Source organism: Aethalodelphis obliquidens, unplaced genomic scaffold, assembly GCF_003676395.1.
Source record: "Aethalodelphis obliquidens isolate GAN/ISIS:26980383/991018 unplaced genomic scaffold, ASM367639v1 scaffold8, whole genome shotgun sequence".
In the NCBI taxonomy this organism is placed as follows: Eukaryota; Metazoa; Chordata; class Mammalia; order Artiodactyla; family Delphinidae; genus Aethalodelphis; species Aethalodelphis obliquidens.
In genome coordinates this window covers 56,140,624-56,164,550 of record NW_020837952.1, presented here as the reverse complement: position 1 = coordinate 56,164,550, position 23,927 = coordinate 56,140,624, and the positions used below count along the sequence as shown (strand labels likewise).

General features: G+C 38.3%; 1 protein-coding gene across 1 annotated transcript in view; it reads left to right on the top strand.

Annotated features, from left to right (window-relative positions):
- ENTHD1 (ENTH domain containing 1) overlaps window positions 1-23,927 on the top strand; it is a 97,988-nt gene that overhangs the window by 47,772 nt on the left and 26,289 nt on the right. Inside the window, exon 4 of the mRNA XM_027107712.1 lies at window positions 8,891-9,014. Coding sequence (XP_026963513.1) covers window positions 8,891-9,014 — 124 coding nt within the window. The remainder of the gene's footprint in view (window positions 1-8,890; window positions 9,015-23,927) is intronic.

Genomic DNA, 23,927 nt, shown 5'->3' with positions numbered 1-23,927 from the left:
TCGCAAATATTACAACTTCCCTAAGGTAGCTACTAGACACATGTGACTATTTAAATTTAAATTAATAAAATTAAATGAAAACTTTAGTTTCTCAGGCACACTAGCCACGTTTCAAATGCTCAACAGTCACATATGGCTGGAGGCTACCATGTTGGATGGTGCAGATGAGAACATTTCTAGTATTGAAGAAAACGCTGTTGGACAGTGAGGGTACCACCCTTGCTGCTTTAAGGCCTGGAGGTAGAGAACTTGCAGAGACAGAGGCCAAGATGTCAAGGGTATGTGGTTTTCCTTTAAAATTGTAAGGGATTTCCAATGCAGCATCAAAAAATGGACATTTAAAAAAATCTCTTTATCAACAGTAAACATAAAAATTAGTTCTTATCACAACTTCAAATAGAATGCATAGCTGCCAGGAATTTTTCTGTTTCTTTTCTTTTTACATCATGAAATGATTACCACGGTTAAGTTTAGTAAACATCCATCATTTCATATAGATACAAAATAAAAGAAAAAAACGTTTTTCCTTGTGATGAGAATTCTTAGGATTTACTTTCTTAACAACTTTCATATATAATATACAGCAGTGTTAATTATATTTATCATGTTATACATTACATCCCTAGTACTTATTTATCTTGTGCTGTATTCTTTTTTTTTTTTTTTTTGCGGTACGCGGGCCTCTTACTGTTGTGGCCTCTCCCGTTGCGGAGCACAGGCTCCGGACGCGCAGGCTCAGCGGCCATGGCTCACGGGCCCAGCCACTGCACGGCATGTGGGATCTTCCCGGACCGGGGCACGAACCTGTGTCCCCTGCATTGGCAGGCAGACTCTCAACCACTGTGCCACCAGGGAAGCCCCAAATGTGCCTTTTTTTTAACAGCTTCTAGATATTAAGTCATTTCTAAAACGACTTTCTCTAGCCTAAGACTTTATAAAATGTCACCTTGGCTTTTTATTTTAACAGACTATTATTTAGATCAGTTTTAGATTCAGCAAAATTGAGAAGAAGGTACAGAGATTTCCCTATATACGCCCATCCCCACCCCACACCCCACTATCAGTATCCCTCATCAGAGTGGTACATTTGTTATCATCAGTGAACCTAAATTAACACTTCAATATCACCCAAAGACCATAGTTTACATTAGGGTTCACTCCTGGTGTTGTATAGTCTAAAGATTTTGACAAATGTATAATGTTATGTATCTGCCATTATTATATAGAGAATAGTTTCATTGCACTAAAAACCCTCTGTGCTCCACCTATTCACTCCTTCCTTCCCACTAACCCCTGGCAACCAATTATTCTTTTACACTCTCCATAATTTTACCTTTTCCAGGAAGTCATATACTTGGAATTATACAGTGTGAAGTCTTTTCAGATTGACTTCTTTTACTTAGTAATATGCATTTAAGATTTCTCCATATCTTTTCATGACTTGATAGCTCATTTCTTTTTAGTGCTGAATAACATGCCATTGTTTCGATATACCACAGTTTATTAATCCATTCACCTACTGAAGGACATCTTGCTTGCTTCCAACCTTTGGCAATTATGAATAAAGCTACTATAAACAATGATGTGTAGGTTTTTGTGTGGACATAAATTTTTAACTCCTTTGGGTATATACCAAGGAGCGCAGTTGCTGAGCTCTGTGGTAATAGCATGTTTATTTTTGTAAGAAACTATCCCAGTCTTTTTATGCTTTAATTTTAAAACTGTATTTAAATGCTATCTATCAAGAATTTGTTTTGATAGATGGAGAGTGTTAGAGATCCACTTTAAAAAGAAAAAATTTATTCAGTTGGTTGTTCCGGGGCTTAGTTGTTGCACATGGGCTCCTTAGGTGTGGCATGTGAACTCTTAGTTGTGGCATGCCTATGGGATCTAGTTCCCTGACCAGGGATCAAACCCAGGCCCCCTGCATTGGGAGCATGGAGCCTTATCCACTGTGCCACCAGGGAAGTCCCTAGAGATCCACTTTAAAAATTTTATTTTTACAAATGATAATCAGTTGTCTCAGCATCATTTGTTGAATAGTCTATCTTTTCCCCATTGATTTGAAATGTGGCTTCAATCACATAATAAATTCCCATTTATATTTGGCCCCATTCCTGGATTTTCCATTTGTTTATATTAAAGAAGTAACATGTAAAGATAAACCATAACATTAAAAAAGAAAGAAATACAGAAAAAGAAAAAAAAGAAAAGGAAGGAAGGTAGGGGACAGAAGGAACAAGGTAGAGAGGGGAAATAGCTAGATTTCTTTGATTATACCTTGTTTTTAGATTTGTCATTGGAACCCTGGAAATATTTTGCACAATTATAAGACAAAAGTGAACTAAAGAAAATAATCCCTAAAAATGTAAAATAAAATTTACCTTTCATTCAGTTGGTATTTTTATTCTGAGATGTTGGTACTTTTTATCTGAGATTATGTGAGTATCATGTGGCGTGAATCAAATAATAATCATGTGGTACTTTATTTGCTTCATCTTTGGTGTCCTTGACACCTGGGATTCTGAGTATCAGAGAAAGAACATAGGGATGTAAATGAGAAGAGATTGCCGGAACCCAACAGATCAGAATTGAATTGGGTGAATTTTACCTTAAAATTTTTTTGGTAATTGAAAAACTTCTAAATTATCCATAGGTCAAAGAGGAAGCTCAGAGGAAATTTTAGAATACATAGAGCTAAATGAGAAGGCAACACAACATATCAAAATATATGAGACACAACTAAAGTAGAGGTGAGAAGGAAGGTTATAGCCCTAAACGCTTAAATTAGAAAAGAGGAATATAATTTTTAAAAAAAGAGAGAAAAGGTCTAAAATCAATAATCTAAGTTCCTTCTTCAAAAAATCTAAGAAAAGCAAAATAAACCTATAGGAAACAGAAGAAAGGGAATAGTAAGGAGCAGAAATCAGTGAAATTGAGAACAGGAAAGCGGTTAACAGAGAAAATGAATGATACAGAAAGCCAGTTCTTTGAAAAATATGTAATTGATGAACCTGTAGTAACACTGACAAAGATAAACAGAAAAGATCCAAATCACCAATATCAGGATGGAATGGGATATCACTGCAGTTCTTGTAGCCATAAAAGGACAATAAAGTATTACTACCAATTTTATGCTCATAAAATTGACAACTTAGAAGAAATAGAACAATTTCTAAGAAAGTACAAACTACTAAAACTCAAACAAGATGAACCACAACCTGCAGCTCTTACAAAAATTGAATTTATAAGTGTCCTGAAAAAAAAAAGTCTCTGGACCCAGATGGTTTTACTGGAGAATTATATCAAACTTTTTTTTTTGTTTTGGTCACACTGTGAGGCTTGTGGGATCTTAGTTCCCTGACCAGGGATTGAATCCATGCCCCCTGCAGTGGAAGCTCAGAGTCCTAACCACTGGACTGCCAGGGAATTCCCTACCAAACTTTTAAAGAAGGATTAGCATGAGTTTTACATCCAGAAAATAGGAGGGAACCCTTCCCAATTCATTTTATGAGGTATTACCCTGATACCAACACCAGACAAAAACAATATGAGGGGCTTCCCTGGTGGCGTAGTGGTTGAGAATATGCCTGCCAATGCAGGGGACATGGGTTCGAGCCCTGGTCTGGGAAGATCCTGCATGCTACAGAGCAGCTAGGCCCGTGAGCCACAATTACTGAGCCTGCACGTCTGGAGCCTGTGCTCCGCAACAAGAGAGGCTGCGATAGTGAGAGGCCCGTGGACCGCGATGAAGAGTGGCCCCCACTTGCCACAACTAGAGAAAGCCCTCGCACAGAAACGAAGACCCAACACAGCCATAAATAAATAAATAAAAATTTTTAAAAATATATGAAAAAAGAAAATACAGACTATTACCTCTCATGAAATTATACAGAAACCCTCAAAAAGACTTATCCAGTTGAATCCAACAACGTATAAAAAGAATTATATACCATGACCAAGTGGGATTTGATCTAGGTATGGAAGGCTGGTTCAACATTTGAAAATCAGTCAATGTAGTTCATCATATCTACAGATTAAAGAAGAAAAAATCAGGATTATGTCAAGTGATGCAGAAAAGCATTTGACATAATTCAACACCCATTTAAGATAAAAACTCTTAACAAATTATAAATAGAAGGGAATTTCCTTAAATTGATAAAGATCATCTATACAAAACCTACAGCTAGTATAATGGAACAGGACCCTATGGTCTATGCCCTCCATGTCCTCAGCCTGCCTTTTGTCTGTGGAAAAGCTTTAGCCAAAGAATAAGTTTAATCAGAGAAGTGAGAAAATGCAGAAACAAAGGAAAACAGTCAAAGAAGACCAAATAATAATAGTTTAGTCATCGAGCATAGTCAAGGACCTTTAAGCTCCTTCTCAAGGGCTATAGATAATATTCTGAGCCGTATCCTGTGAAGTGTCTTATAGGTACTGAAACCCCCACCAGGTGGAAGAGGTTAACTACATGATGACCAGACTGTAGCCATGACATAAGCTGGTACAACTCCAAGAATTGGCCCCAAGGAAATGGGAACAAACTGATCCTGGAACTGAAGATTAACTGTACTTAAAACAATCAAGATGACGCTGATCAGACCACCAATGACCAATTTCAAGATGACTGTCAGAGTTGACTGTGCTGTTTCTGCATGTAGCCCCCTCCCTAAGCCTATAAAAGCTCCTGCTCACTGATTGCCAGTGGGGGGGAGTCGACCTTTGGACAGACGTCCACCCTCCCCTCCCCAGTTGCTGGTATCCAAAATAAAGCAAACTTTCCTCTTCACCAGTATGGCCTCTTTATTGGCTTTTGAGCGGCAGCTGGACCCCACTTTTGGTTACACTGACATCATAAATAAGGGTGAATGCTTTCCCTCTAAGATAAGGAACAAGGCAAGGACTCTTATTCAACATAGTATAGGAAGTTCTAGCCACTGTAATAAGGCAAGAAAAAGAAAGAAAAAGCATGCAGAATTTAAAGGAAGAAATAAAATTGTCCTTATTTACAGGTGACATGATTGTTTGCATAGAAAATCTCAAGGAAACGATACAACAAACCTCATAGAACCAGTAAGTGAATTCAACAAGGTTGTAGGATATAAGATCAACATACATAAATCAATTGCATTTTTATATACTAACAGTGAACATATACTAACAGTAACTGAAATTAAGACATATGCCATTTATAATCACTTCCCTGGAATGAAGTCCTTAGGTATAATTATAACAAAACCTGTACAGGATCAGTATACTGAAAATTATAAAATACTGATGAAAGAAATTAAAACCACCCAATTAAACACCTACCATGTTCATGGATTGGAAGACTCCACAAAGTAAAGATATCATAGTAAAACTGCCCCTAATTACTCTATAGGTTTGATGCACTTCCTGTTAAAATTTCAGCAAAGTTTTTGTAGACATAGATAATAAGCTTATTCTAAAATTTGTATGGAGGGACTTCTCTGGTGGTCCAGTGGTTAAGACTCTGTGCTTCCAATGCAGGGGGCATGGGTTTGATCCCTGGTTGGGAACTAAGATCCCACATGCTGCACAGCATGGCCAAAAGATTTTTAAAAATAAATAAATAAATAAATTTTGTATGTAAAGGCACAGGGCCTAGAATAGCTTAAACCATCTTGGGAAAAAAAAAAAAAAAAAGTGGGAGTAATCACTCTGCCTGATATTAAAGCCTACTGCATAGCTACTGTAATCAAGGGAGTGTGGTATTGATAGAGAGACACTTAGGTCAGTGGAACAGAATTGAGAACCAAGAAATAGACCCACACAAATATAGCCAACTGATTTTTGACAAAGTGCAAAAGAAATTCAAAGGAGAAGGATAACTTTTTCATCAAATGATATTGGAGCAGCTAGACATTCATAGGCAAAACCATGAAACTCAACTTAAACCTTATACAGAAATTCACTCCAAATGGATCACAGATTTAACTGTAAAATGAGACGCTATAAAACTTTAAGAAAAATATTTGAGAAAAGTCTTGGGGTCTAGGGCTGGCCAAAAGCATGATCCATAAAAGAAAACAAAAATGATGTCAGACCTCATCACAATTTGAAAAATTTTGCTCTGTGAAAGACTCTGTTAAGAGGATGTAAAGGCAAACCACAAACTGGGAGAAAACATTTGCAAACCACATAACCAGCACAGAACTAATACCTGGAGTATATAAAGAAGTCTCAAGACCCAACAGTTAAAAAACAAACAATCCAATTAGAAAATGGGCAAATGATATAAACAGTCATTTCAGCAAATACAGGTAACAGATAAACAGATGGAAAGATCAACATCATTAGCCTTTAGGAATATATAATTTTGAAATATGAAATATCAAAATAGCTAAAATAAAAAACAGTGACAACACCAAATGCTGGTGATCATGCAGAGATACTGGATCCCTCATGTATCACTGGTGGGAATGTAAAATTGTACAGCTACTCTGGAAAACAGTTTGACAGTTTCTTATAAAACTAAATATGTAGCTACCATAAGACCCAGCATTTTCACTGTTAGGCATTTATCTCAGAGATATGAAAACTTATTTTCATACACTGTACACTGTGTTCACAGCAGCTTTATTATAGCACAATTCTGGAAACAATCTAGATGGCCTATAACAGGTTAAACCAACTGTGATACATCTATACCATGGACACTACTTGACAATAAAAAGGAACAAGTTACTGATACATGCAACAACTTGGATGAATCTCCGGGAATTATGCTAGGTGAAAAAAGCCAATCCCAAAAGGTTACATCCTGTATGATTCCATTTATGTAACATTCTTCAAATGTCAAAATTACAGAAATGAAGAATAAATTAGTAGTTGTGGGGAGCAGAGCATGGTAATAAAAAGGCATCAGGAAGGAGCCTTATGGTGATAGAAATGTTCTGTATTTCGATCATATCAATGTCAATATCCTAGATATGATATTGTACTATAATTTTGCAAGATGTTGCCTTTAAGGGAAACTGGATAAAGGATACACAAGATCTCTCTGTATTATTTCTTACAACTGGATATGAATCTACAATGACTTCAGAATAAAAGCTGAATTATGAAAAGTGGCAAATCACTTGGAAAGTGGTTTGACAGTTTCTAATGAAGTTAAAAATAAACCTATCCTATGACCTAGTCATCCTACTCCTGTGTAAATATCCAGGATTAATGAGTGCATTTGGCCCCAAAAAGATTTGTGCAAGAATATTCATAGTAGCTTTATTCATAATAGCTGAAATATGGAAACACCCCAAATGTCCATATGCAGGAGAATGGATAAACAAATTGAGATATTTTCATGCAATGGAATACTTCTTACAGAAAAACAAGCTACCGATACACACAAAATATGGATGAATCTCACAAATATTATGTTAAGCAGTGGGAATCAGATACAAAAGAATATATAGGGTATGATGACATTTATATGAAGTTCAAGAACAGGCAAACTTATTGATGGTGATAGAAGGTAGAATACTGTTTACTGGTGGCGGGGGTATGGTATCAACTGGAAAGTAGCTTGATGGAACTTTCTGGAGTCAAGGAAATGTGGTTATGTAAATATACACATAATGCTAAAAGTTACTGAGCTTTACACTTAAGGTTTTGCATTTACTATATGTTAATTATACCTCAATAAAGTACGGCAAAAAGAATTATCCCCCATTCATGGGGGAAGAAAGACAGGTCAACCCATTCATGGGGGAAGAAAGACAGGTCAACCAGTCCCACTGTGTAGACTTTGTTTGGATCCGTTTCCAGACTAGCTGTAGAAAAACCTGTTTATGATACTTAGGTTAAATTGAAAATCTGAACAGTTTATAATTGATGACATTAAGGAATTACTGTAAAGTTTACAGGTGTAAAATAATTATTATTGTTAAAGAGTTCTTATCGTTTAGAGGTACATGTTGAAATAAGTGATATATCTAAGATTTGCTTCAAAAGAAAACACATGAGTGGTAAACAAAACAAGACTGGCTGTGAGTTGATTGTTGTTTAACCTACATGATTGGATTATTGTCTACTTTTTACTCCGTGATAAAAAGTTTAAAATTTTAAATATGGATAAAAGATACACACAGGTAGCTTTGTTATTACCAATAAAACAGAATAATTGGCCTCTGAGATAGTACGTTATAAGGATGCTCAAGGAGTGGTAGGGAAAGTTAATGCCCCAAACAAAATCATTGCTTGTCTGTACCAGGTGTCTTTAGCAAGGAGTGAGAATCTTTTTTTATACTTGGAAGGTATAGTTTTTTATTATTTATTTATTTATTTCAATTGAAGTATAGTTGATTTACAATATTATGTTAATTTCAGGTGTTCAGCATAGTGGTTCAGTATTTTTACAGATACACTCCATTAAAAGTTATTACAAGATAATGACTATAATTCCCTGTCCTATACAGTATATCCTTGTTGTTTATCTATTTTATACATGGTAGTTTGTATCTCTTAATCCCATACCCCTAATTTGCCCCTCCCCCTTGCCTCTCCCCTTTGGTAACCACTAGTTTGTTTTCTATATATATGTCTGTTTCTGTTTTGAATATATGTTCATTTGCATTATTTTTTAGATTCCATATATAAGTGATTTCACTAAGCATAATATTCTCTAGGTCCATCCATGTTGCTGCAAAGGGAGTGGGGATTCTTAAGGGCAGAATACCACCCAACACCAAGTGGACACCCATGTGTGGATAACTTACGTGCAAGTTCTTTCAGTCAAAATGTATTTACGACGATGTTAGCACATAGAGGCACATTGTATCTCTATAAATTGTCCATTCGTTGTAACATATTGAAGCAGTGGGGTTAATTATTTTTCTACTTTCATGTGTGTTCTCTTGTTTTCCATAAGGACCTGATGTTATTTTATGAGGATGATCCAAAGCCAGTTTTGCCGACAATTCCTACTTCCATTATCTCGTCAACTACATGGTTGTCAGAAGGGCAAACAGATGTCTGTAACCTCTGGGATGCAGGTAAATTAGGTAAAGAATAAAATTTTTACTCAGAAACATGAATAAGAAACACTGGACAGGAATTGTTTTTCATCAGATTTTATTTTGTTAAATATAGCAACAGTGGCTTTAATTTAACTTTGGTCATGAGGGACCGGGTTAGCATGGATAAATTCAACCCACACAGGATCAAGATCCTGTAACCTTATTTTACCATTTGTTTCAATGTTTTTTTCTCTTTCATTGTTTTATTGCAAAAATTATTAACTACAAGGCTTAAATCTTTTATAAATTTTTTTAAAGCAGAAAATTTCATTTTAGTTCCTTCTCTTGTTTGTATTAATCTTCTCTTTGATGAAGAGTTTAAATTATGATATTTTTCAGAAGCAAGCATTAGATGAAAATATGAAAAAGCATGATGCATGGTATACCACAAATTGGTTAATCATCTCTTGAGTAATTAACATTAGAGAATGGCACAGTACAAAATTATCCAAAACTGGCCTCCAATAAATTACGGTATCAAATTCCAACTGGGCTCTACTGCTGCTCAAGGTCTGATTGATCCACTGTCGAGCCACTCCATCCCATCTATCCTCCATGAACTCTCAGTTTTCAATACATTCTTCCTCTTGATTTTCTCAGAAAATAGGATGAAAGATCTGCCAGGATGAGAACAAAACGTTCTCAGTAGCTTTTATTCCCTTGTATATCTTTGCTTTTATATCCATCCAGGCATCCTTTTCCTTTTCACAGAGTTGGCTCCTTACATTCTGAGTTACATCTTCTCCCTCATCTTTGGACCATGCACCTCAATTTTCCCCTTATATAGCACCCTGATATCCAAAATATTAAAACTGAAGTTTATTAGTATAGGTTTATATTACAAGTTCATATGTATATAGTTCACGTATATGTATATAGTTCATGGCTTTCTTATAAAGCCATTTGTGAGAATGATGAGGATATTTTAAATAGACCCCAAAACAAGAAATTGTGGGTTATGGTGATATCTGTAGTACAAGGTTGGCATTATTCACATGAATAATTGGTTATAAGTGGTTACAATACACTGATCCAGATCCAGAAGTTTGAAAGAAGAACAGTAAGGAAAATGTTTTTGTATTTTAATATCTCCTAACATTTCCACCCCCTAATATTTTTGAATAGACTTTATTTTTTAGAGCAGTTTTAGGTTCACAGCAAAATTGAAGGAAAGTACCAAGATTTCCCCATATAACCCTTGTCCCCAAACGAGCACAGCTTCCCCACTATCAGCATCCCGCACCAGAGTGGTACGTTTGCTGCAATCAGTGAACCTACTTTAACACTTTTTTTAATCACCCAAAGACCATACTTTTCATTTTGGTTCATTCTCAGTGGAGTACATTTTATGGGTTTTGACAAATGTATAAGACATGTATCTACCATTATAGTATTGTACAGAGTATTTCTTTGCTCTAAAAATCCTCTGTGTTCTGCCTATTCATTCCTCCCTCCCCTCTAACCCCTGGAAACCACTGTTATTTTAACTGTCTTCATAGTTTTGCCTTTTCCAGAAAGTCATATAGTTAGAATCATGCAGTATGTAACCTTTTCACATTGGCTTCTTTCACTTAGTAGTGTGCATTTAAGGTACCTCCTTGTCTTTTCATGGCTTAATAACTCGTTTCTTTTTAGTGCTGAATAAGATATACTAGAGTATTTATCTGTTTACCTACTGAAGAACATCTTGGTTGTGTCCAAGTTTTGGCAATTATAAATAAAGCTGCCGTACATATCCTTGTGCAGGTTTTTGTGTTACATGTTTCTCTCTGCCAGCATTTTAATACAAGTGAATTTGAGTATAAATGAGCATCAGAGGCAACCCTTAAGAGGAAGAAGTTCACAAAACATGTCACTTGAGGGATGATTCCACCATTTTACTTGTTTAGGACTCATCTTAATTGGAGGAGGTTTTCCTACTTTTGAGTCTTTCTTTTTTCCAGTCTTTCCTTCACACTGATCTCAGAGATATCTTGCAAATGTAGATCTTAGCATTTCATTTTCCAGCTTAAAAACTTTCAACAATTCTCCACTGCCCATAAGTCTGTTTTTTTATACTGTCATGTATGACTTTTCATAGTCTGGTCCCAGCCCACCTTTTTTGGCCTCATCACCCAGTACTGTCAGTATTCACAATACTTTATGACATTCTATTACTTTCTCTTTAGAATGTCTTTGTTCCAGTTACTTCAGCTGTGTAACACATTGCTCTAAAACTTTTATGGCACAAAATAACCATTTATTCCGCTCATGGATTCTCTGGGTCAAGAATTAGGACAGGGCACAGTGGGGATGACTTGTCTCTGTTCTGTGACATTATGTCTGGGCTTCAACCCGAGAACACAAATGCTGGGGACAGGAATCATCTGAAGCCTCATTCACTTACGTGTCTGGTAGTTGATGCTTTGCTGTGTCAGCTGGGGCCCTCAGTTTCTCTCCACATGCACCTCTTTATGTAAATCTCTCCACGTGGGTTAGTTTGGGCTTCCTCATAGCATGGTGGCTGGGTTCCAAGGTTGAACATCCTGTGAAAGAAAGGACCAGGCAGGAGCTGAGTAATCTCAAAGTCATGCTGTGAACTTCCTCCCCATTCAGTTTATCAAGGCAATAGAAAAGACTTGCCAAAGTTCAAAGGGAGGGTACGTAGATGCCTACCCCTCCATGGACAACTGTCAATGGCATATTGAAAGAAAAGCATATGGGATGGGATGTGTATTAGCACGGTCATCTTTGGAATATACAGTCTGCCACAGTTCTCCATCAAATAATGTTTAACAAAATCCTATTCAAACAGCAAGGCCCAGCTTCTTTCTCAAGATTATTTTGGCTATTCAACATCTTTTGTGTCTTCAAACAAATTTTAAAATATTTTGTTCTAGTTCTGTGAAAAATGCCATCAGTAATTTGATAGGGATTGCATTGAATCTGTAGATTGCCTTGGCTAGTATGGTCATTTTAACAATATTGACTCTTCCAATCCAAGAACACAGTATATCTTTCCATTTGTGTCATCTTCAGTTTCTTTCATCAGTGTCTTATAGTTTTTGGAGTACAGGTGTTTTGCCTCCTTAAGTAGGTTTATTCCTAGGTATTTTATTCTTTTTGATGCAATAGTAAATGGAATTGTTTCCTTAATTTCTCTTTCTGATATTTCAGAAAGTGTATAGTTAGTGTATATTATTAGTGTATAGAAATGCAACAGATCTCTGTACGTTAATTTTGTATCCAGCAACTTTACTGAATTCAGTGATGAGCTCTAGTAATTTTCTGGTAGCAGAAGTTCTCAGTTTTAATGAGGTAGAATTTTAGTCTTTATAGTTCGTACTTTTTTGTATCTTGTGATTTTTAAAAATTCTTTCTTATCTCAAGATCATAAGATATTTATATGTAGGCTAAAATTTTCATAGTTTTGCTTTCCACAACTCAACGCAGCTGGAGTTGGGTTTCGTGTATGATTGAAGCAAGAGTTCATTTTTACTTCTAGATGGATAACCAGCTGTCCCAGCATCATTTATTGCAAAGTCTGCCCTTTCCCCTGATGAACTGAAATATACCATCTATAGCCTAAAGCAAGTTTACACATATGCATGGATTTGCTTCTGGGCCCTCTATTCTGTTCCATAAGTTATTTGGTTATCCCTGCACCAACAGATAGTTTTAATTACTCTACCTTTATAATAATTCTTGATGACTTTTCACTTATTAGTGTTTTGTCTTTTTTTGACCCTTTGCTTTCCCACAAAAAACTTGTCAAGTTCCTCGAAAAAAACCTGTTAGAGTTTTTATTGGCACTACCAATCTTTAAATCAATTTGGAGAAGTGACCTCTTTACGATATCAAATTATTCTGTTTATTTAAGTCTTCTTCAATGTATTATATTTTATAGTTTTTTTTTCCCATACAACTCTTATATAGCTTTTGTTAAATTTAGTCCTCGGTACTTTATATATTTTTTGTTGCTACTGTAAAATATATAATTTTATAAACTGTATTTTCTAGCAGTTTGTTGATTGTGAAAATGAGTGGAACTAATTTTTGTATATTGATTTTATAACCAGTAACCTTGCTTAACTAACTCTTATCAATTTTCCTAATTTATTTGTAGATTCGTCTAGATTTCTTATGTTGAAAATCATATCATCTGTGAATGATGGCAGATTTGTTTCACATTTGTAAACCATACTTTGTATTTTATTTTCTTACCTTGCCATGCTAGGCAGAACCACTCAGGCAGTGCTGAATAGAAAGTGTGATTGTGGCCTTCCTAGATTTGGTCTGAATCTTAAAGAGAATGATTTCAGCATTTGCCATTAAGACGGGTTTACTGTATGTTTTTTGCAGATCTCAATTTATAATTTGTTAACAGTTTTATCATGAATACATCAATATGTTGAATTTTATCCATTTTTAATATCTATATTGATGGTTATAGGTTTTTCTCCTTTAAGCTGTTAATTTTGTAAGTTAGTTGATTTCCAAATATTAAAACAACCTTGAATTTCTGGAATAAACTCAATTTGGTGATGATATATTATCTTTTATATATATTGCTGGGTTTGATTTGCTAATGTTATATTTAGGAGTTTTGCATCTGTATCTGCGAGTGAAATTAACCAGGACTGTCTTTTCTCATATTTTCTTTGTTATGTTTTGATACTGAGATGTTGCCAGACTCATAAAAAGATTTGGAAGGTGTTTGCTCTTTTTTAATACTCTGGAATAGTTTGTGTAGGGTTGTTTGTGAGATGATGTGAAAGTAGATAAGGTATTCTGTATGTTCACTAATGGTGCTGGCAGAAGGGCTGCAGGCAGGGAAGACAAATCTGCACCCGGAATATGTGTGTCTCCTTATGAAGACAAAGGACTACTCCCTTTATAATGGAGGAGTCCAATATAATCAACCTGACACCAGGTAATTAATTTGCTGTTTTCCCTGGGAAAGGGTGCCATGCTAGGGATGTAGCATTAACCTCTACTCTTAGCAGGTTGGGCATTTCAGAAGTTGTGGCAGCCCCTGCATAGTCTCCACCCCTGCCACACTGCAAAAGCCCATTGTATAACCACTAGAGTGACTAAGGAAAGAGGATGGTTGACATCCATTAAACAGAGCATCTTGCCCATCTGATTTTTGAGAACCTCTTCTGCAGTGAAATGTCGTCTGGCAACCATTTATATGGGACATGAGCATCTTCACACAGTGTGCACATACATCCTGAAGGTTCATCCACATATTTCTTTGTCACCAGTGTTCCAATCTTATTCTTTCCAAGTCCCTGATAGCACCCTCAGCCATGGATTGCATCTTGCCTTCCATGTGCAGTGTGCGTCTGTTTGCAATTCTGTCTACTAGGAAGATCTTCCTACTGTCTTTTAGGGCACTTCTGAGTGAGGCTCTGATTTAGCAGTTAACCACTTCTGGCTAGTGCCAGCATTCCTTGCAGATATACCTGTAAACCAGTCCTATACTTTTCTCTCTTAACTGGCAGTTCTCCATGGAGCTATAGGTGTAAGTTGAAGGGGAAGCAGTAAAAGAATGGGAGCAGGTTCCATGGAGTCTGAGACATCTGCTTGAATAGTTTACATGGGCCTTCTGGCTTGGTCTGGTCTCATCTATTCTGTTTGATTTTACAATAGAATGATGCTGTGTGTTCTGTGGACCAGATAACACCCATTACATGATGGGCACATAGTCATTTGGTGTCCTGTGGTGTAGGCAAAAGAAGATATGGCTTTACTCCAAAGCCCTAGAGGTCAGCTTTGTGATTTTCCTATTGGGGCTCATGAGAGACTCTGCTTAACATCTTTCTCTGCCTTGGGCACTAGCACTGGTTCTAGGTTATAAGGTCCACCTGGCAGGGCAGCTTATACAGTGGCCTGGGCCTGTTGCAGAACCTTTTCTTGCTTTGATCTCCACTAAAAAATGGCAGGAAATGGTCAGAGCATCACACCCAAATGTGGTATACGTTGCCTCCAAAATTCCAAGACACCCATGTTACTGTGTTTTTTTTTCTTTGTGTTGGACAGTTCGAGGGGCAACAGCTTGTCTCTCACTTCCAGGGGGGTATCCTGACACACTCCAGACCATTGAATACTCTGAAAACTCCACAGATGTGGCAGCCCTAGAACTTTCCTAGGGTTTCTCTCCCACCTTCTGCATGCATGTAGCACCAAGAGGGTTTGTTACTTCCTGCTTAATATGTTCAGTTAGCATTGTGTCATCAATGCAATGGACCAGTGTGATGTTCTATGGGATATCAAGAAAATCCAGGTCTGTCTGGTCTCTGTTAAAAGACACTGTGAGGCAAGACAGTAAAGGTTTACTGTGTCCCTGCCACACGAAGCCTGATTCTAATTATCTTTATTAATAGAGATTTTTAAAGGAACATATCTAGACCAATAACTGGACATTAGATGCCAGGGGCTGTGTTGATTTGCTCTAGTAAAGATACCACAGCTGGAATTGCAGCTGTTACTGGCTGATCACCACCTGATTATATTTGCAATAATCTCTGGTCATTCTCCACAAACCATCTGGCTCTTCAGAAAAACAAGAATCACCACCCCTACAACTTTCAAGTCTTTGATGGTAGCGCTAATGTCTGCAGTTTCCCCCAAAATATTTTTTGGAGTGAGGAGGTGTAATTAATTCTAGGGGTTTCTATCTAGTCCTTCTAAACGTAATAGCCTGAACTCCATGGGTTGTGGAACTAATGGGATTCTGCCAGTTACTAAGTATATCTATTCCCATTATACATTCTGAGACCATGGAAATAACTAGAGGTAGGTCTGTGGTTTTACTGGACCCATTGTGACTTGGAGCCTAGGCAGAGACTTCATGTGCCACCGGATTTCCATAAATCCCCACTTAGTAGAGGATAACGGCATTGTTGGATCTCCAGAGATTAGTGTCAGTTAAGAGCCAGTATCTAACAAGACCAGAAAATTCTGTGTATTTCCCTTTCCAAGGACAGTCATTGTTGTAAATGGCTTCAGGTCCTCTAGGGAAGGCTTAGGGGAAGATTTACCATATATACCTGTGGTGGGCATTTCAGGATTCTTTCTCAAAGGGATCTGACCTTCCCCTCAATCAGGAGGTTCTGGCTCTGTGAACTGGCTTCAGTTTAGGAATTGAGTAAGAGGCCGTGACTCCTCCCATGATGACACTAATTAGGTTTTCCACCTATATATATCAAGCAACACTTAGTAGGCTGCCCACCTATTTTGTATCCATCTTGTGATTCGTTAACCATTACTATACATCCCTGAAAGTAAAAAACATCAAACAAACAAAAAACTGATGTCATTGCATCCCTGTGTCTACTATGGTTGTCGTGCCTAGCTTGTCTCTACGAGTTAAGCGGTAGCATCTGACTATTACCACTCCAGGACGCCATTATTCCCACTGACATCAGAGAACCCAGTCCCACTGCATCATCCCTATGGTCATCTCTAGCCCACAGATGATAAGCACTACAGGCTCTTCAATAATGCTTGTGCCCCATCACAATACATTTTTTAGCGCGTTGGTGAAGAGCGTATATTCCAAGGCAATTAGAAGGTATCTGAGCATGCTGTACATAATAATAGGATCGTTCCAATGGTCCCATCTCCTGGAGCCTTTAAACTTCCTTTTACAGCATGCCAAGGAAGTGCCTTTTTTCTGAAGGCCACTTCTGAGTCCCACACACATGGTGTTCTCTCTCTCACTCTCTGGCTCTCACTGTCACTCTTTTCAGGTCCTGCTGAAATGTTACAGCCTAGGGAGGCTTTCCTGAACACAGTGTTACAAATTGGCACTTCATCACTTCCACTGGCGCCCCCTCTCTCTCTTCCCTGCTTTATTTTCCCTGTAACACTTATCATCTGATGTGCTATATTACTTATGTGTCTATTTGATTTAGTAAGAGGATTGTTTGATCCAGGGGTTCTGCAGACCACCCACAGGTACCATAGTGACTCTGCCACTACCTTAGCTCTGACTTTGAGCTCTGCTCTTTGCCACTTCTAGGTGTGTATGATGCTGTTCAAGCAGGTGCTCATGAGTTGGGTGCATTACATTAAGGGCTTCCATTTTGAGGGCAGTTGCTATATGCTTTCTCATTTCCCTGAAAGTATCTTTCTATCAGTCATCAGAGCATTGCAAAGCATGTTTTTAATTAGAGAACTGACTACAGAAATTTGAGAGGTTATCAACATAGTAACTGTGTATTATATGGTTGGTGAAGAAATCCAATTAAAATCTTTTCTTAAATTTAATTGTTCCCACTTTTTTACTTCAAAAATATGGAAAACATGATTTGTGTGTGAAAAACAGACATAAATGAAACTATTAAATGGGTTTTTCTTGAAATAAATAGGGCAAAGCCACAATCATTTGCAGAAGTCAGTTAAATAATTAAAAGACTAGAAGGATGGTAACTACATTTAAAGATGCCACCTTTTATTTGCCATGCAGTAGCCAACTTTTTTCATCATTTTGATGATTAAAAGAGACACTGACTTTTGAATTATTTATGCATTTTAGGTCAAGAAGCCATCCCACCTAAATCTTTTTCTATGTTACTAATGAGTGTGTGTATTATAAAAAATATGGTATAACCCTTAGACATTTCAAATTAGGAGAATCAAGCTCAATGTAAACTAAGGTGACAAGTTCTTCATCAAATGACTGTGACATCTCAGGTGTATAAGTCCCAATTTGACTTTATTTGAGTGAAACAAATGGCTATATATCTATTTCCAAGAGTGAGCAAATTATGCATCCTACAGCTATTTACTGAATACCTACTATGTGCCAGGCACTGTGCTAACTGCTGGATATCCAGTGATGACAAGATCCCTGCCTTTATGTAGGATGGGGTAAGAGGAAGCTGGGCAGGTTTAAAGAACTGAAATAAATTTAGGAGGGCCTTAGGATTAAGTGGATGATAGGAGAGGTGCCAGATGAAACCAGAGAGGTAAGCAGAGTCTTATCAATAAAGGTGACCATTATAATTTTTTTGTCCAAACCAGGATACTTTTGAGAGTGAAAGGAGGCACAACTAATAATTATGCCAGAATAATAGATGTAAATCCAGAGCTTCCTGGGCAAGGTGGTCTTGCTATGGTCTGAATGTTTGTGTCCATCCCCAGTCATATGTTGAAAACCTAATGTCCAAGTTGATGGTATTAGGAGTGTTAACCTAAAGCAGTAAAACAGCCGGTTATTTTATTGGCAAAGCAAGTTAGTCAAGAAAGCAAAGAATTGCAATTTGGACATGCAACATGCAATTTGGACATGCAACATGCAATTTGGACAAGCCATATGCAAGTCTAGTAAAGCAAAGCAGAGGAAACTCTTTTATAGAGGGGAAGGGGAAGTTGGGAGGGACTGTTACAAACAAAAAGTGCATTGGAGGAAACTGGAAGTTCAAAGTGTAGTGGCTTTTCACTGGCTGAGTTGTGACAGTCTCTCACTGGCTGAGCTGCTGCCAGGCAAGGAGAAATTCTTTCTTCCTCCTGCTGACTCTAGTAAAGTGGTGTCACTTCCTGTGGAAGATTCAAGGTACGTTCCTTTCCTCTAAAACGACTTTGGCCTTTGGGAGGTAATTATGTCACGAGGATGGAGGTGAATGGAATTGTTGATCTTATACAATACAAAAGACCTCACAGAGCTCCCCAGCCCCTTCCACCGGCTGAGTACACAGTGAGAAGTCAGCAGCCTGTTACCAGGAAGAGCACCTTCACCAGAACCCGACTATGCTGGCACCTTGATCTCAGACTTCAGCCTCCAGAACTGTGAGAAAGAAATTGCTGTTGTTCATAATCTCCCCAGTCTGTGGTACTTTGTTACAGCAGCCCTAACAGACTAAGACCGGCATGTGTGCCCGGTCTCCTTATAAGCCATGCTGAGGAGTTTCAGTTGTGTCTGGAGAACGATGGGGAGCCTTTGAAGTGTTTTAAGCAAGGACATGATACAACCAGATCCTTGCTTTAGGAAGACGACTGCGGATGCGGTGTAAAGAAAGGATTGGAGGAGGGCAAGTTAGGAAGAGCAGTCAGGGGTCAGAACAGAACTAGAGACTAAGAACATTTCTAAAATGCAACTCTGATGTGGTCAGAGTGCCGAGGAGCTCCCCTTAGGATGAAGTCTAACGCCTTAGCCTGGCGGATAAGCTCCTTCTGGCATTGGCCTCTGCTCTCCTCTCCAGTCTACCTTTCACCTCCTTCCTCCTCCATCACACGCGGTGGTCTAGCTATGGATGCTGAACCACTTGCCGTAAAGGCTGTGTTCTCTCACACTTTGCATATGCTCATTCCTCTGTTCTCCATTCCTATTCATATGAATCCTTGGGGTTCAGCTAAGATGTGGCTTCTCCCAGGAAGCCTTTTCTGACGTGCTGGAGGCAGGGTTATTGCTCCTCATCCGGGATCTCATGGCACTCTGCGTGTGCTCCAGATCCGCACTGATTCTGCTGTATTGTCACTACCCATTATTTCCTCTGTCATCAAACCAACTAGACTATGATTTTTTTTTTTTTGAGAGAAGGTCTGTGTCTTGTGTGCTCTGCCTCTGATCCAGTGCTTAGTCCATAGTAAGTGCTCCACTAAATAATTGTTGGCTAAAAAAGTATCATTTGAAATGCCCCTAAATTGAGTATCGTCATCCTCTTGCTCTTTCTGTATTTTTTGCATATGCTTTTAAAAGTGTCTTCAGAGAAGATTCATCACAGTTTTTTTTTAACATCTTTATTGGAGTATAATTGCTTTACAATAGTGTGTTAGTTTATGCTTTATAACAAAGTGAATCAGCTATACATATACATGTATCCCCATATCTCCTCCCTCTTGCGTCTCCCTCCCACCCTCCCTACCCCACCCCTCTAGGTGGTCACAAAGCACCGAGCTGATCTCCCTGCATCACAGTTTTTTAAAAGAAGAGCAGCATAATGTGTGTTTTCCAAGTTTACCAGTGAGGTTCGCTACCAGCAGTTACCTTCTGAAAATTTGTGGGATTTCCCTCATCCCTCATTGACACTTGATAGTTATATTAGCTTTAAAAGTCTATTTAAAAGGAGGAAACACATACAATTTAAAATAATGTTCATGGATTTAGAGAGGGAATGCATGTGGGCATTGGTGTTGGTCCAGATATTATTTATGTAGCTTTTCCTTTCATATCATTTCAAATCTGATCTGAAAGCAGGATCTGTCTGTGGTGTGGCAGGAACCCAGAGACACAGCATGGACGATCCTCCCCCACGCCCCCCCCACGCCCCCGCCCCCCCCACCCCCGTTTCCTAGATGTTGTTACTCAAGTTAGTGAGTTTTAGAGGGAGGAGGGTCTGGAGGGCAGAGAGAGTGCCGAGGGGCTATCTTAGCGGTGAAGAAAGACAAGGGGCTGTCAGAGAGATGGAAGAGCCCTCAAAGGCAGAGGTGGCATCTTAACTCGTGCTTGAGTCGCCGGCATATTTTCAAGCCATGACGTCAAGTGTGCCAAAAGGAGTAGCTGTATTTTTTTTTTTTTTTTTGTAATTCAAGATAATCTTAAATTTCCCGATGGCAGAGCATATAACCTCTCACGCAGTGGGAGATTCTGAGTGGCTGACTCAGATGCCCTCTTCCCAGACCCCCTACTTGCATTTCTGTTCTTCTGCTTCCATCCTCTTCTGCTGGTGTGAGGTGAAGATGGGTGGGCATTCCAAAATGTTGCTTACTTTTCCAGGCTCCACCTGGGAAACAAACAGAAATCCTCTTCACCCTCAGAGTGAAAGCAGCATGAGGGAAAGAATTTTTCTCTGTTTTGTTCATTGCTGAATGCTCAGTTCCAAAAAGAGCTAGCTAATGGTAGGTGCTTGTTGGATAGATGGATGACTGGCCCTTCCTTGGTTTCCCCAACTCCCAAGACGGCCCTGGACAGGCTCAGGATGCAAGAGCTCCCTCTCCAGTACCTAAGTCTTGCTTCCTCTGTTTATCTCCCCTCTCAGAAGATCTTTAGTCTCAGGTAGATGCTTGGGAGGAGGGGGGAAAACAAGCTAAACCAATATTCTCCCCATATTCCCTCTGTTACAAGTTAATCTGGCTTTTGTTTGTTTTCAACTCAAGTCTTTCATCTCCAGACCCACCATGAAACTTCCTGCTGGGCAATGGCAGCTTCATATTTAGGTGACTGTGCTTGGGGAAGGGGCCTTGGGGATTCAGTATGTGTGGGACTTGTGGGGAGGAAGACCATGTCTGTTAGCACTTCACTCATCATCCTTTCACCCTTGTAACCCCAGTTTCTAGCACAATGCCCAGCACATAGTAGGCTCTCAATTAATCTTTATTGAATTCAATAATGGATGAGTCAGAATTGGTAAGATATTGAAGAGAAAAGAGCAGAAGCTTGGGGATGTGCTCAGGGTAAATGTGGAATGAAATAGATATAGAGGGAGGAATACTCAGTATTGTTGATTCTTTATTGAAACAGAATTCTATTCAATAGAGCCACATATTTTGTTAATTTTGATACTAATAAGGAGTGTTGCTGTTATTTTTATTGTTTGTAATGGTATGTGCTCTCTAGAGTTCAGCCCTCAGGATCTCCTGACGGTTGGTTGTCAGCATGAGGAAAAGGATGGAAACAAAGATGATTACTAGTTTTCTGCCTTTGGGAAGTGAATATGTGATGGTGCCATTTACTGAGAAGGGCAGGACAGGAGAGAACAGGTTTGAGGATATATTAAGAGTTACATTTTGGATATGTTACACTTGAGGTGCCTATGAGACATACATTGAAAGTTCTGTATTTGTTCTGGAAATATTGAATATCAGGACACTAAAATAACTGAATTCGAACTTAGACGATTGTTTTTCCTGTTTCTTTAATCAGTCTCTCTTTCCTTGAGACACCTAATTAAAGATTCTAACTGCTTTCTGGATGGTGGTTATGTCTGCTGTGCATTTCAGAGATCTGAGAATTTTATTACTATTTCAAAAAAGCACAACAAACCTTGAATGTAAGTCATCGTCAGACACGCCTGATCCCTTAATAAAACTCAGAGAGAAATCTAGTAGTTAATCTTTTTGCCATTCTTGTTGATCACAGTCCAGCGTGTCTAACATGTTCAAGCTACAGTTTTGTTTCCCTGAAGTTAGCAGTTTTAACAAAATGGAAATAGTGGTGCTTGATTTTCCCTCTTCATGTTACTACCTTCTGTAAACAGGGTATATGGGCACTTTAGAGGACTGGATGAAGTAGATAGTGAATGACCTCGTGCGTAATATGATAGCACTATTGTACTGCGAAGGCACTCTGTAAGTGCCTTAGAGTTCTGTAGCAGGTGTTTCTTTTGGACCAGCATGCAGTGTGGCCTTGAGACAAGATAAGCAAAGGGCTACAGCAGTTACAAATCTTGATAGCTGAGTTGTGGCTCATGCCAAGGTCAAATGTTTTGAATAAATATGGATTTAAAAAGGTGTTTTGCTTCCTGGAGGTATTTGACTCAATTAATTTAGAAAAGAAAAACCCAGAAAGGAGCACTTAATACTTTGATACTAATAGTTACCAATCCTTTGCTACCCATAAACTTGGGAAAAGATTGATTATTCAGAAATATTCAATCACTAAATTGCGTCAGTTCTATGATAATCTTAGGAAAACTTGGGAAAAGATTGATTATTCAGAAATATTCAATCACTAAATTGTGACAGTTCTATGATGATCATATCTTAACGGTTATCTCTGCCCCTACTGTGTGGGCTCTTGTCATCTGTTACCTGCACTGTTAGAACACCTTTGTCAGTGATCTCTTTGCCTAAATCTCACTCCTGTCTATCTTCCACATAGTCTCCACAGCCATCTGTATAGCACACAAATCCTCAAAACAGCCTTTAATGGCTTTTCATTATCTACAGGGTAAAAACTGTACTCCTGACTTACTTCATTTTCAGCAGTGTGGTGGACTAGACACTCTGAAGGTCCTCTTGCAACAAACAAACAAACAAAACCTCTAGATTCTGGAATAAAAGATACTTTTTAATGCACTGTTGGGTTCATGGGAGCTAAAGGAAATCTCTAAGGGCAAAACAGAACAAAAATGCAAAAACCAAATGAACCCGAGAACTGAAACCTGATTAGAGTGGGGAGCTGAGAGTTTAAAGGAATCAAAGACAGTTTTCCCTGAAGGCAAATGCTGATATCAGCATCCACAATCAGAAAACTAAGGCTTGAATGAGTCTGTGGCAAGGGAGGGAGTGGAGCGGAACCTCAGACTTCTGCATTAGCTCGGGGGCTAAAGTGCTTGAGGTCTGTTGTCCCGGCTCCCGACAAAAACGCAGATCCTTTCTGGAGGAAAGCAGGCCCAGTTTAGACCCCACTCTTACAGATTAACCTTGGCCAAACACGATGTCATCATCAGTGACCACCAGAACACAAGGAATAAGCCTGCATGACTGAGAGTCAACAAAGTCGCGAACAGCAGATTTAGTTTCCAAGGATTTCAGACATGAGCTGAGTATGAAATGTTTAAGAAAAAAAAAAATGAAATCAGTAAGGGACAGATGACTAGACAGATTTGGGAAATAACCAAATAAAACTTGCAGAAAGGAAAAATAAAATTATTTCCGAGTAAAAACCCAGTGGATGTGGATGGATTAAACAATAGATCAGATAAAACTGACATGAGAATTACTGAATTGGAGTGTGTATTAGAAGATATTCCCTAGAATGCAGCAAGGAGGCAAAGAAGATGGAAAATATTAAAGAAAACTTAAGACACAAATGATAAATGAAATTTAATATAGCCAATTACAGTCCCAGAGGGAGAGAAGATATATGTAGAAAGAGAGACAAAGTTTGATAAGATATGGGAGATAATTTTTCCAGAACTGATGAAAGACATGAATCCAAAGATACAGGAAGCATAATAT